This window comes from Fukomys damarensis, unplaced genomic scaffold, assembly GCF_012274545.1.
Source record: "Fukomys damarensis isolate Sample0158 unplaced genomic scaffold, DMR_v1.0_HiC HiC_scaffold_21, whole genome shotgun sequence".
Taxonomy (NCBI): Eukaryota; Metazoa; Chordata; class Mammalia; order Rodentia; family Bathyergidae; genus Fukomys; species Fukomys damarensis.
The window spans coordinates 31,181,393-31,194,689 of NW_022900933.1; the positions used below are offsets into that span (position 1 = coordinate 31,181,393).

A 13,297-nucleotide genomic window follows, 5' to 3' on the forward strand; every position below is an offset into this window, starting at 1 on the left:
GCTTGTCCTTCAGAATAGAGTCCTAAAATGTTGTTTGAAAAACTCTGTGAATGGGCTGAATCCTTCAGCTATGGACATACTGTGCAGTGAGCTGGCCAGACCTCTTTGCTGAGACCCCCAGTGTGTTAGTCAGCTTTCCCACTTCTGGGCCAAATATCTGACGCACACAACTTGAAGGAGGATTGCTTTATTTCGCTCATGGTTTCAGCCGACTCACTTCATAATCAGCTGGCTCCAAGGCAGATTCATCATGGCTGGGGTTGAAGCTGCTGTATCATAAATCATAGTGGCCAGGAAGCAGAGCAGGAGAAAACCCCCAGGAGCCACCCAGACACACCCAGAGGTGTGCTTTACTAATCACTCGGGCAGGTCTCAAGCCAATCCAGTTGACAATCCAGTTTAACTGTCACACAAAGCTTTTTTCCTTTACCATCAAATTCTGCAGAGAAGTCTGCTAACTGCATGTCTAGCACAGGGGGAAAATTTTCTCAGGGACCCTAAAACTCAACTGAAAAGGACAGAATATGGAAAATGGGATAGGCACAGGAATTACTGACAGGGAATTGCAATTACACCTGCTTTTTCTGTTCTGCGTATCCCCCCCCGCCACTAGGACTATGTACTTACAAATTGTCAGCCCTTTTCTGCTTCCTCTGCTAGTTGTTTGGCTAGTGCTCCTCTGTTTACCAACTCACAGGTTGGTAAATGTGGTGGTCATGAGAATATGCTTACAGACCTCTCTCTTGGGACGCAATACATCAAGAGGGCTGCTGATTGTGAAATTCATCATGGCGCTTATACCAACTTTCCATAGGCTGCTCTCTGCCAGGCAATGGAGTGGTAAGACACCAGGGCAGACATTGTAGAGTGACAGCGATGCTCAACAACTAGGCCACACACAGAGAGGTCCGACAGGAGATTTTATTCAGGAAGGCAGGTCAGGGAGAGGAGAGAGGGAAGAAGAAGGAACAAAGGAAGGAAGGTCCTTTTATTGTTTTGGGGCTGGGTTATTGCCTATTTATGAGGAGTGGGCTACTTTTAACCTATCACAGGCCAGGTTGCCTTTTATGGGTTCAGTCCTGCAGAAACTTAGGTTTGACTGCTGTGGTCTTGGGGGGAGGGAAACTAAAGATAAGAGCATGAGGTCATTTTAAGAGGCAAAAAGCACCAGGAGGATACAGCCTGGGATGGCGGCTGGTCCCTAACAGACATTCCTGAGAGACATTCTTTCCTTTATAGGCTGACTGGCTCAGAGGCTCTTACTGGCTTTGCCAAATCTCCCTTGCAGTATGGCCCAGGACCCTTCCACTGAAACTTCTTTCCCTCTGTCCTTCAGTCAGGGTTGGAAAGTGGCCTACTGATGCCTCACCCAGCCATCTTGACTCTATTTCTTCTCATGTAGGCATTTCCCCTAGTAAACTCCTTGCATATTTTATTATTTATTTATTTTTGGTATCAGGGATTGAACTCAGGGCCTTTTGCTTGCAAGGCAGGCGAAGTGCCACTGAGCTAAATTCCCAGCCCAATCCTTGCATATTCAACCCTACGTTGGTGTCTGCTTTTTTGGGGACCTAGATTAATTTGGCAAGGTAGGGGTGAATTCAGTTCTTAGATGCAGTAAGTGTTTTGCCCAGTGTGGTGGTATACTCCAGTAATCTCAGCACTTTGGGAGACTGAGCAGGATTGCTATGAGTTCAAGGACAGACTGAACTACATAGCAAGACCCTGTCTTAACCCCCACACCCATTCCTCCCCCCAAAATGCACTAAGTACCTTTATTTTTTCAGTGCTGGGACTTGAATCCAGGGCCTTTGCCCTGAGTTATATCCTCAGCCTTTTTTTTCTTCTGTTTTTTTGCTTGAGCACACAAATTTGAGGCCAATCTGAATAATATAACCAGACCCATCTAGAATTTCTTTGTATCATCTTACTATATAATTTAACTACAGATTTATATTTTAAAAGATCCAATATGACAATTTTGCTATCTACCAAGTGTTTAATATTGGGAGTCTACTTGTACTAGATCCTTTCAAAGCTAGAAATCTCACAAATGGTCATAAAGAGTCTAATATGTAATTTTTAAAAGAGCTTAGAATTACAAGCATGTAGTTTTACTTAGGTATCCTTCATCTTCTTTGTTTATAGTAAGAGTAGCAACTAGTAGAACACATGCTCAAAAGATCCACAAATTTATAATCTGAGTAACACAGGCAGGGCACTTTACTAATGGTAAAGGGTCTAAAGTATTATTTATCCTTTCTTTTTTTTGTGTGGTGCTGGAGATCGAACGCAGGGCCTCACACATACTACGTAAGCACTCTACCACTGAATTAAATCTTCTGTCTTTCTTCTCAGTGTCTCCTTCTTAAATCCTGCCTGACTGACCTATTTTCTCACATGGAGAGAGCAAGGGCAAGAACAAATTATATATGCACTATGTCTTCCATTAAAAAATACATAAGACAGACTGCATGGAAACTGAAATGTTAGCAGTGATTTCTGTAGGGAGAGTCGGCTAAACCATTTAGCATATATTGAGAACTTTCCTTATTACAGATTGCAGGAATGAGTCAAATCTCAGTTCCTAATCTCAGAACTTTGTATTTGATCAACTAGTCAAACTACAAGCTTACTGAAATTTCATGTTTATAATCATTTCAAAAACATCATTGAATCTTTTTTTTTTTTTTTTGGTACTGGGAATCAAACTCAGGACCTTGCACTTGTGAGGTAGGCAGTGGAACCCCTGAGCTAAACCCTGGCCCAGATCATTGAATCTTAAAACGTTTGGACCCCAAAAAGCTCTACACAGTTTTCTGTTGCATTTCCTATCCGAGCCAGAAGATGGGGCTGTTTTCTCATTGAAATAGTCATTCCTCATACCGATGCCTTCCTCGAGTTTCAAAATGGCATTTACATTTTTTTCAGCTTTAATTGAGTTTATTGGTACATTTTAGGGATACAGTACAGTTACATTCATTGTTGGGATCTTGTACCTCTACATGACAAGTCTTGGTTCTCATTTTTTCCCCTTGTCCCTGCCCTCCCTTCACCCCCTCCTCCCCTCCCCATCTACAAACACTTTATTTCCATCTTTTCATTATCTCACATTTTTTTCTTTTCTCTTATTACCCTTCCCCTACCCATCCCACCTTCCCTACACCTTTAGCTCCTTTCTTCCCATTTCACAACGTCAGTACTTATTAGGATCTTCTGTATTATTGCAGATTATTCATATTGAAGATATACTCCTAAGTGAAATAAATAAGGCACACATGTGTAAATACCGAATAGTTTCTCTGGTGTGAATAATCGGCATTTACATTTTAAGGGTTTTTTTGTTTTTGTTTTTGATATGAGATCTTGCTATGTAGCCCAGGCTGTCCTTGAACTCATGAGGTATCCCAGGCTGATCCTCAAACTTTCAATACTGTCTCAGCTTCCCGAGTGCTGGGATTATAGGTGTGCACCACCATGCCTGCTTTTACTTCTTGAGTTTTAAGACATTAAATAATGTAGTACTAAAAGAACATTAACCATTTGAGAAACTCAAAGTGCTTTACAGAGAGCTGCATCTTTAAAAGGCATTCAAAGTGGGGCCCAGGATTTAGCTCAGTGATTCCATCACCTGCCTCACAAGCACAAGGTCCTGAGTTCAATCCCTGGTACCAAAAAAAAAAAAAAAATGTTTGTGGTTTAATGTACTATTGGAACACTATTGCCAGATGAAAATTTTTTATTTTTATATAGGGTCTTGCTGTCTTGTTAAGTTGTCCAGGCTGGGCTTGAACTTTCGATCCTCCTGCTTCACCCTCCCACAGTGCTAGGATTACAGCTATCACATCTGGCTCTAACATTTTCGTGATTGACATGTTTCTGATTTCTTCATGCTTAACCTCTAAGGTCTCTTACTAGGAGAAACTTTTTAATTCTCTGATTGGATTGGCAAACTACCAAACCAAGGGTCAAATCTAGTTTGCTGACCTATGAAGTTGGCCTGCACAGGTTAACATTTGGGAAATTTTACATTAAAATCAGGATTTTTGACTTCCTCTTAAATAATGGGAAATCTGGCCATGTTGCTGGCAGAGGATAACACTGGGCTGGTGACAGGGAGTAGAAATGAGGTTGGGCTAGCAGATGCTTTCTTGACTTTGCCAATGTCTATCTCCTAGCCTGTCATGCTTCACTATTTTCCTTCTTTAGTGATGCCTGGTCCCTGCAGGCCATTATATTTCTGACTGTTCTAAAAAACAGCAAGTCCCTTGCTACTAAGATTGGCATGCTGAATGAGACATGAGAATACTTCTTTCCTTTTTTAAAAAAATTAGTGTATGTTTGCAATACATAATAAATACATTATAGGGGGAGTTGGCACATGTTCACATGTGGCATCTTAGTCCTTTTTTTAGTTCCTCTTTCTCTCTCCTTTCCCTTTTGCCCAGATCCCCTTCACACTTGCAAAAGGTCTACTTCCCTGTTTACTATCATCTATTTTTTAATTTTGCTTGCTTATTTGTTTACTTATTTTCGACAGGGTCTCACTATGTAGCCCAGGCTGGCCTCAAACTGACAACAATCCTGCCTCAGCCTCTCAAGCACTGGAATTATGGGCACGAACCACCATGCCTAGCTGACCTTCATTTATACTTTGGGTTTCTTATGTAAGAGAAACTGATAACCTCCTGTGACTCATTGATTTTGCTTATCATTATGGTCTCAAGGTGCATCCATTTTCCTACAAATGATTCAAATTTACCCTTCTTCATGGCTGAGTAGCACTCCATTGTGTATATATATCACATTTTCTTTATCCATTCATCTGTTGATGGACATATAGGCTGTTTCCAAGGTGTAGCTCTTGTAAGTTGTGCTGCTATAAATATTAGTATGCATGTATCTCTGTAATATGATATATCCAGGAATAGAGGGTGTCTTTCCATTTCCTGATGTCTTCTTCAATCTCTTTTTTGGAGTACTGAGCTTCTCATTATAGAAGTCTTTTACTTCTTTGATTAGGTTCGTTCCAAAGCATTTAATTTTTTTGATACTTTTTTTTTGAGACAGGGTCTTACTATATAGTTCAGGCTGGCCTTGAACTCATGTAGCCCAGGCTGGCCTTGGACTCACACAATCCTCCTTCTTTAGCCTCCTGAGTGCTGGGACTAACGGCATGTACCACCATGCCTAGCATTGATATTATTTTGAATGGCATTGTTTTGCTAATTTCTTCTTCAGTGAGTTCTCTTTTGGTCTACACAGATGCTATGGATTTTTGTGTGTTGATTTTGTATCCTGCTATATTGTTGAATTTGTTTACTAGTTCTAGAAATATTTTGTTGGAGTTTTTGGGTCTTGTATATAAAGGATCATGTCACCTATGAGTAAGGATAGTCTGATTTCTTCCCTTCTTATATATATCCCTTTTATTTCTTTCTCTTGCCTGATTGCTCTGGTGGAAGTTTCAAATACAATATTGAATAGGAGAGTGGACATCCTTTTGTTGTTTCTGAGTTTACATGAAAAACTTCCAGTTTTTGTCATCTAGTGTGATGCTGGCAGTGTTTTGTTTTGTTTTGTTTTTTTTTTTGGTACTGAGGATTGATCGAACTTGGGCCTTGCGAGGCAGGCTGCAGAACCACTGAGCTACATCCCTGCCTTTGGCAGTGGCTTTTATAAATGGCTTTTATTAGTGTGAGGTTGAGTTCCTTCTATACTTATTTCCATGTAGATTTTTCTCATGAATGAATGTTGGATTTTGTCAAAGGCTTTTTCTACATCTATTGAGATAATCACTTGATTTTTTTTTTTTGGTCCCTGCTTCTGTTTATGTGATGTATTGCATTTATTGATTTATGTGTATTGGACCATTCTTTCATCCCTGGGATGAATTGTTTGCCTAGATTTTGTTGAGGATTTTTGCATCTAAGTTCAATAAGGAGATTGGCCTGTAGTTTTTTCCTTCCTTCCTTCCTTTATGGTGCTGGGATCATACTCAGGACCTTGTGCTTGTGAGGCAGGTGCAGTGCCACTGAGCTAAACCCTCAGCCCCTGTAGTTTTCTTTTTTGTGTTAAGTATGTGTGTTAGTTACTTTTCTCTCATTGCTAAGACGAAATACCAGACACCCAAAGTTAGAGGGGAAGGGGTTTATTTGGCTTACAGTTTGTAGAGATTTCAGTCCATAATCAGCTGGCTCTGAGGCTGGGATGGCAAACAGGCATTGAAGAGGAGAAACAACATGGCACACACACAAGGCAACAAAGGTAAAAAGCGAGTTACCAGTGTCTCCCTGCCCGCTTTGCCTTATTTAGGCTACTTAAGGTGGACAGCACTCACACCCTTAATCCCAGCGGCCTTGAGCCTAGCAGTGCATCATGAATCAAGTCCAGCTTCACGCACTCTAGATCAAGCCTATGACCACATGAGGCTTTGGAGGGACATCTAGTCCAAACCGTAGCAGTATGATTTTAGAATCAGTGTAATGCTAGCTTCTAGGAATGAGTTTGACAGTATGTTTTCACTTTTAATTTTAATTTAAGAGTTGGAGGAATATTGGCATTAGAGTCGCCTTGAAGTTCTGGTAGAATTCTGTGGTGAATTCAACAGGTCCTGCCTGGTCTTTTCTTTGTTGGCAAAGATTTTATTACTGTCTCTATTTTGTTCCTATTTATCTATTCAGAGTTTTTATGTATTCTTGGTTCCAGAATAGTTTTTTGTTTGTTTGTTTTTTGAGACAGGGTCTCACTATGTAGTTGAGACTGACCTGGAACTCACTACGTAGCGCAGGCAGGTCTCGAACTCACAGGGATCCTCCTGTCTCAGCCTCCCGAGTTCTGGGATTACAGGCATGCGCCACCACTCCTGGCTCTAGAATAGTTTTTTTAAAACTTTTTTCCTATATCTGCAAGAAGACTGGGTTCCAAAAATACACCAGAATTTAAAAAGAATGAAAATTTCTTTGGGTTATGTAATCTGTATTACTTTTGAACTTCTTTAATTCTTCTATTAATATATTTACTTATCTAAGTTTTTATTTCATTTGCATATATATATATATTTTTCTAAGGATATTAGAAAATTTTCCTGAAATGAATAGTTAAACAAAAGTAGTCTAAAGTCATTATCAAGGTCATTTCTTTATAAAATGATTAGTATTTTTTTGTTTTGTTTTTCTTGGCAGTCATATTACCCAGTAAAGATTTTACTAGCAGCAGTTATTTCTAAACATTATCCAATTTTTTATTTTATTTTTTAGTACTAGGGATCAAACTCAGTAAATGGAACATGCTATAAGCATACTACCACTGGACTGCATCTGCAGGCCTCAGCCAGTAATTTTTATTTTAAGCGCATATGGATTTCTAACTAATCCTGGAATAAATGGTGCACGCAGCCCACCAGCGGCTGCTGTGGAACCAAGAACAACTACTGACATTCACCTGCCATGATAATAGGGAAAAGCCAGCATTATACTCAGTGGCAGCATCCTAGAATAGAGGGTGTAACTGGCAGCCTCTTACAGGATCTGGCCTGCACACTGTATCATTTGGAATTAGCTTCAAACACTGAAGATTGCAATGCTTGGTAAGGAAGTGTCCACAAGAGGCACCTCCAGAACATTCGGCTGGTTAAGTAATGCGCATGGCCCACACAGGTATTTGAGTTTGTGACCTATGTCCTGTGTCTCTATCCCTAGTTTTAACTCAGACATACTACAGAGTCTTATTTTAACCTTATTTTTATATTGTTTTCAGAGTATTGATATTATATTGAGGTATAAAAATACAAGAAGTATCTGTTGGAAATGTTGAGACTAAAATGTGATATTATTGTATGGGTATAAAATACAAAAAAAAAAAAATCAGTAAACTGCTAGAAACTAATCAGAAGATGTTAGGAGTAGTTTTTGTTTCCCCGACAAAAAACTGATAATTTCTGGGTGTGGTGGCACACCACTGTAATTCCAGCACTTGGGAGGCTGAGGGAGGAGGATCACTGTGTGTTTGAGACCAGCCTGGGCTACGTAGTGAGTTCCAGGTCAGCCTTAACTACATAGTGAGACCCTGTCTCAAAAAACCAAAACAAACAAATAAACAAACAAAAAACCCCCTGATAATTAGGTGAGGTGATAGATATACTAATTTAACTATAGCAGCCACTTCACATTATACATATATATCAAATAATCCCATTGTATACCTTAAACCTATAGTATTTTATTTGTAAATTATAAATCTATAAAGCTGGAAAAAAGATTTAATTACAGTAAGATACCTACATAAATGTTAATAAAGCTCAATTATATAATATATATTATATAATACAATATGAAAAGCATAATCATTTCTCTTTCACTTCATTTTTAACAAAAATGTGCACTAAAAGCCAGGCACGCTGCAACATGTATATAATCTCAGCACTCTGGGAAGCCTAGGAAGGAGGAGTACAAGTTTTGGCCTTATCTGGCCAACTGAGTGACTTAGTGTGACCTTGTCTCAAATAAAAAATTCAAAAAGATAAGGGAGGGCAGGGGTAAGGGGAAAAAATGATAACCAAGACCTGTCATATAAAGGTACAAGATCCCAATGATGGATGTAACTGTACTGTATACCCAAAAAGTACCAATAAACTCAGTGAGAAAAAAAAAAAAAGATGCCTGCCTCACAAACACAAGGACCTGAGTTTGATCTCCAGTACAAAAAAAAAGGTGTAGGGGGGACTGAGGATGTAGTTCAGTGCTAAAGCCCTGAGTTCAATCTTCAGTATTATGCCGGTCTGGTTTTGAAATTTTCTTAAGAGGCTCAGTGGGTTCTTTAATTCCCACAAGGCTCTGTAAGCACATCATCTCCGCTCTGCCCTCTTCATACTTTTCTCTGAACAAAGCAAGGCTCAGGGTTTGACACCACAGAATGGGTTCCAGAGAGAAAAATATATAAAACCCATTTTACACAGAGAAGGTTATCATTTTTTTTTTTTTCGGGACCAGGGATTAAACTCAGGCCCTTGCGCTTGTGAGGCAGGCATGGTGCCACTTAGCTACATCCCTGGCTCTATCATTTTGTTGTTCAAAAAACCTCAAGGAAAAACTTTTATAGATGAGCTGAAATAAATTTTCTATGTGTTCAAAATGAGAAAACGGAATGGTAAGAATATTGACAAAAATATGAATCATACTGGTAATTCTTTAGAACTTGCCTAGTTTATATATTCAACATTTAAATATATTGTTCTATGATTTATTTATTAAAATTAGAAAATAGAGAGAATTGTGGATTATCATTTGTTCACTATCCAGACTTTCATCTGTAAGCCAGCTAAGTGATGGGGTTATTTGATACAGTTGATTTTTTTCTTCTAATCCATCTTTGGAAGGCTCTCCATGGGTGGATGTTATGCAGTTGAAGCATAAATGCTGTAAAAATTAATCCCCCTAGCACAAAGGCTGCTGCAACAGCAATAAGGGCATGTCCTGGAAATGGCAATGGTACTTCATCAACATAAATCTGCAATAGGAAAAAGCAAAGTCTTTAAGCTTTCTGAAACTAGCAATGCAAACACATTGGACATTATATGATTCCCACAACTAATCACCTAATTCTGCTGAGAGTTAAACAGACATTCAGCATCTATCAATCATCCACACTACTTTTCTCCAGAATACCTTTTCACTGAGCCTTGCCCATAACATACATGCTGCTCAGATTTTCCCTTTGGTCTCCTGGATTGGCATTTGTGTTATTTCCTCATTCATCACCCCATTTGACACCTTACTCATTCACTATACCTGAAATTCTTCAACTAAGTTACAAAAAGTGACTCCTGGAATGACAGACACTCTGAAGTGAAAAAGCTCAGAGCCCTGTGGAAAAAAACACAGGCGTCAACAGCAGCATCAACATGTACATTTCCTGTAAGTAAAAATACACTATGGCCACTTTCCCTATGAATAGTGCATGGTGCATAGAAATATTTCTATCTCCCCCCTAAGGCTGTTGGACATATGTATCATATGTATTATAAAGAGGCTGAAAAAGAGAGGAATTCAGTAATAGTGTTTTTTAGAATAAAGAAGTTACAAAAACATAAAACTTCACTTGGACTTGATGAATATTTTGGGCTAATCCTCAACATTTGTCGTTCTGATATACCCTCTAATTTTAATGGTTTACACAATTGCCTGGATTATATCAACTTCATGTGTTTTTATGGACAGCTAGTACTAGAAGACATATCCTATATATATATCTCCGTGAAGAATACTGAGCCCATTTTTTTCCCCTAAGTTATAGAAATACCCTTTCTGTTCTACTCTAAATAATCTACCTTGTCTATCAGTTTAAAAAACAGTAAGTTAATGTTAAATTTAATTTCAGATCCTTTTAGGAATGATAACATCAAGGGAAATGGAGGAAAAGCAAACTCACTCCATATGCTTTATTTTTATTCATTTGTTGGTGCTGGGATTGCACTCAGAGCTTTGTGTATGCTAAGCACACACTCCACCATGGAACTATGCCACTAGGCCTCTCCACATAACTGAAAGTTGCTCTTCCTCTACTCATGGATATCTATACTATAAAACTAACATCATAGTTTAGACATATGTTTTATCTAAACCTAGCACAGTAAGTAGTTCTACCAACCACTTACCTTTATACTTAAATTGAGACCTGAGGGATTATACACTGAAGTACGAAGAATTGGTTCTAAGTAATTTTTAATTTTTTTCATATTTTCTGGTAAAGTGTGTTCTAAAAAGAAAATATATTTAAAGCACACATAAATCATTTCTTCATTTTGCATAAATTTTGTAACATACATTAAGGTACAGTGAGAGATTCTACTCTAGAACATGACTAAGTTATCACATGCTTTCAGTTTTGCCTGGCTTTGTAGAATATATATTTAGGCCCAATATCTCACACTGGCTTCAATGACATCCTTAGGAAGCACAAGGCTTTTGACCACTTTGCTTTAGGATGAACTTTTCCTTCAGCCCTTTGCTTACCACCAGTTCTGACCTGAACAGTCTTTGCGTTTTTGGCTATGAGATCATCTCACAATCTCCTTGGTGGTAAGTAAATGATTGTTTTTTTGGTACCAAGAATTGAACTCTGGACCTTGCACTTGCAAGGCAGTTGTGGTGCCACTGAGCTAAATCCCCAGCCAGATTCTTGCCTTTCTTGGCCATTTTTTTTCTAGGTAGCATATGGATTAGAAATTCAAAATTCCAGTGGTATAACTGTATTTGGGATCTAAAGGTAAAACATAAGTTCTGCTTATAGCATTAGCCAATGTAAATAATCTCACCATGGCTAATTTCAAACTCTCAAGGGCTTACCACCAGCTCGAAAGATGATTAAATATTTAACAGTCCTGAAAATCTGGTAAGAGCAAGCCTCCACATACAACAGAAAATCAAGATATTAGTTAAAGCAAAACGTTTAGTAGTTTTACTTTATCAAAGTTTTAATTTTCAAAAGTACATAAATATTGGGCAGAATAAGAGTCACTGAATTCCAAATGTCTGTATATTAGTCATATATTAATGATTGGTAAAAGTTCCACTTATATATTTCTATCTAGTTAATTCTCTCTCTCTCATCAAAATATTCATACATACAAAAAATGTGCAATACAAAATTGCATATTCAAGATAAAACAGAACAAGTGTAAATTTCCTTTTTCTTATTTAAATATATTTCTGAATCTTTTCAATTATTTTACCGTAAAAAATCCCTAAGAAATTTTATCATATAATTAGAAATAGAATCCTAAAATAAAATAAAAAAAATTAGAAGTCAGATCCTATAGATTATCTTGTAATATCTTTATAACCTCCTATGCCACACCGAATAAATGAAAAGCTGAGCCTGGTGGTACACACGTGGAATCCCAGCTACATGGGAGGCTGAGGCAGGAGGATTACAAGTTCAAGGTTAGTTTAGGCAATTTATCTCTCTCTTTTCCTCTTCTCCTTCCCTTTCTCTTCCCCTCTCTGTTCTTCTTCTTCTTCTTTTTTTTTTTTTTTGGTAGTAGGGATTGAACTCAGAACCTAGCATTTGTCACAAGGTTTGTTTTATTTTTGGTAGGATCTTGCCATTTGAGAGGCAGGCATGGTGTTACTGAGCCCCCAGCCCTGCCCCTGCTTATTTCAAAGCCCCGCCCCTGTTTATTTCTAAGCCCCAGAATTTATTTCAAAATAAACATAAGATGTCTGGAAATGTAGCTCATTGGTAAAGGAGCACTGTAACAAAGTGAGACCCCAGGCCCACATCTAGCACAAATTCAATCAATTATTATTAATCTACAAAATGACTTTCACATTTTTTTTCTTTTTTTTTTTTTGGTACCGGGGATCGAACTCAGGACCTTGAGAGGCAGGCGGTGGAAATACTGAGCTAAATCCCTGGCCTGACTTTCACATTTTTTTGCAGTTCAAATTCTTAAAATATTTTTATGCTGTAGAATCCAGGTCCCTGGCATGATGAGGACTTAAATGGGAGACAACAGAAGTAAACAGCAACATGGCAATGGATTGGAACCCTTTCCAAACAACTCCTGCTATCTCTTGTGTAAACAGGCTATGTAAACCACTGATCTTTGTAAATAAGTGCTAATAATATTATTTATAAGATAAAATAATTATAAAAAACAGCAAACCCTACTTAGTTGCCAGTTTTTCCTCATATTCACTTCAGTCACAGTAACCAAATATGGAGATTTCACTGGAACAAATTTATTGTCACTGAAAATTTCCAAGGAAATTGGATATTGTGTAACTGGAAATTTAAAACGAGGAACCTAAAATACAAATTCCAAGAATGATTATCAATTTGCAAAATTCAATGGTAATGTCACTTCCTGGTCAGGAATGAATACACATATTTCCAATAGTTTGGCTATTCTAAATGTAATGTGTTTTTTAGTGTTTCTGCCTCTGAGTCATGAAAAAGTCTGCTTACAGCAAAATCCATGTGAATCCCAAGGCATTATACAAACACTGTGGTAATGAAATTCTTGGCTTTTTTTTCTTTCTGTTTTTGGTGCCAGGGGTTGAACTCGGGTCCTTGCGCTTGAAAGGCAGGCGGGGGCACCACTGAGCTAAATCCCCAGCTCAACTCTCTGTGATCCTTCTGCCTCAGCCACCCAAATGCTGGGGTTACAGGTGTGTACCACCATACTTATCTTTAATGCCTATTAACAGATAGATCTTTAGCAAAGTGCCTAGTTTCTCTGCGACCCAAATGAACTGGAATAAATCATGGAGAATGCTTAAAGCAGTATTGAGTA

At 38.3% G+C, this 13,297-nt stretch overlaps 1 protein-coding gene across 1 annotated transcript in view; it reads right to left on the reverse strand.

Annotated features, from left to right (window-relative positions):
• Nucleotides 1-9,241: 9,241 nt before the first annotated feature.
• The window catches only part of Catsperb (cation channel sperm associated auxiliary subunit beta), a 100,332-nt gene continuing 96,276 nt past the window's right edge, over nt 9,242-13,297 (reverse strand). Inside the window, exons 25-28 of the mRNA XM_010616311.1 lie at nt 12,673-12,808; nt 10,655-10,755; nt 9,789-9,863; nt 9,242-9,507 (exon numbers count right to left, since the gene is read on the reverse strand). Of these exons, the coding sequence (XP_010614613.1) occupies nt 9,319-9,507; nt 9,789-9,863; nt 10,655-10,755; nt 12,673-12,808 (501 nt within the window). The 3' untranslated portion in view covers nt 9,242-9,318. The remainder of the gene's footprint in view (nt 9,508-9,788; nt 9,864-10,654; nt 10,756-12,672; nt 12,809-13,297) is intronic.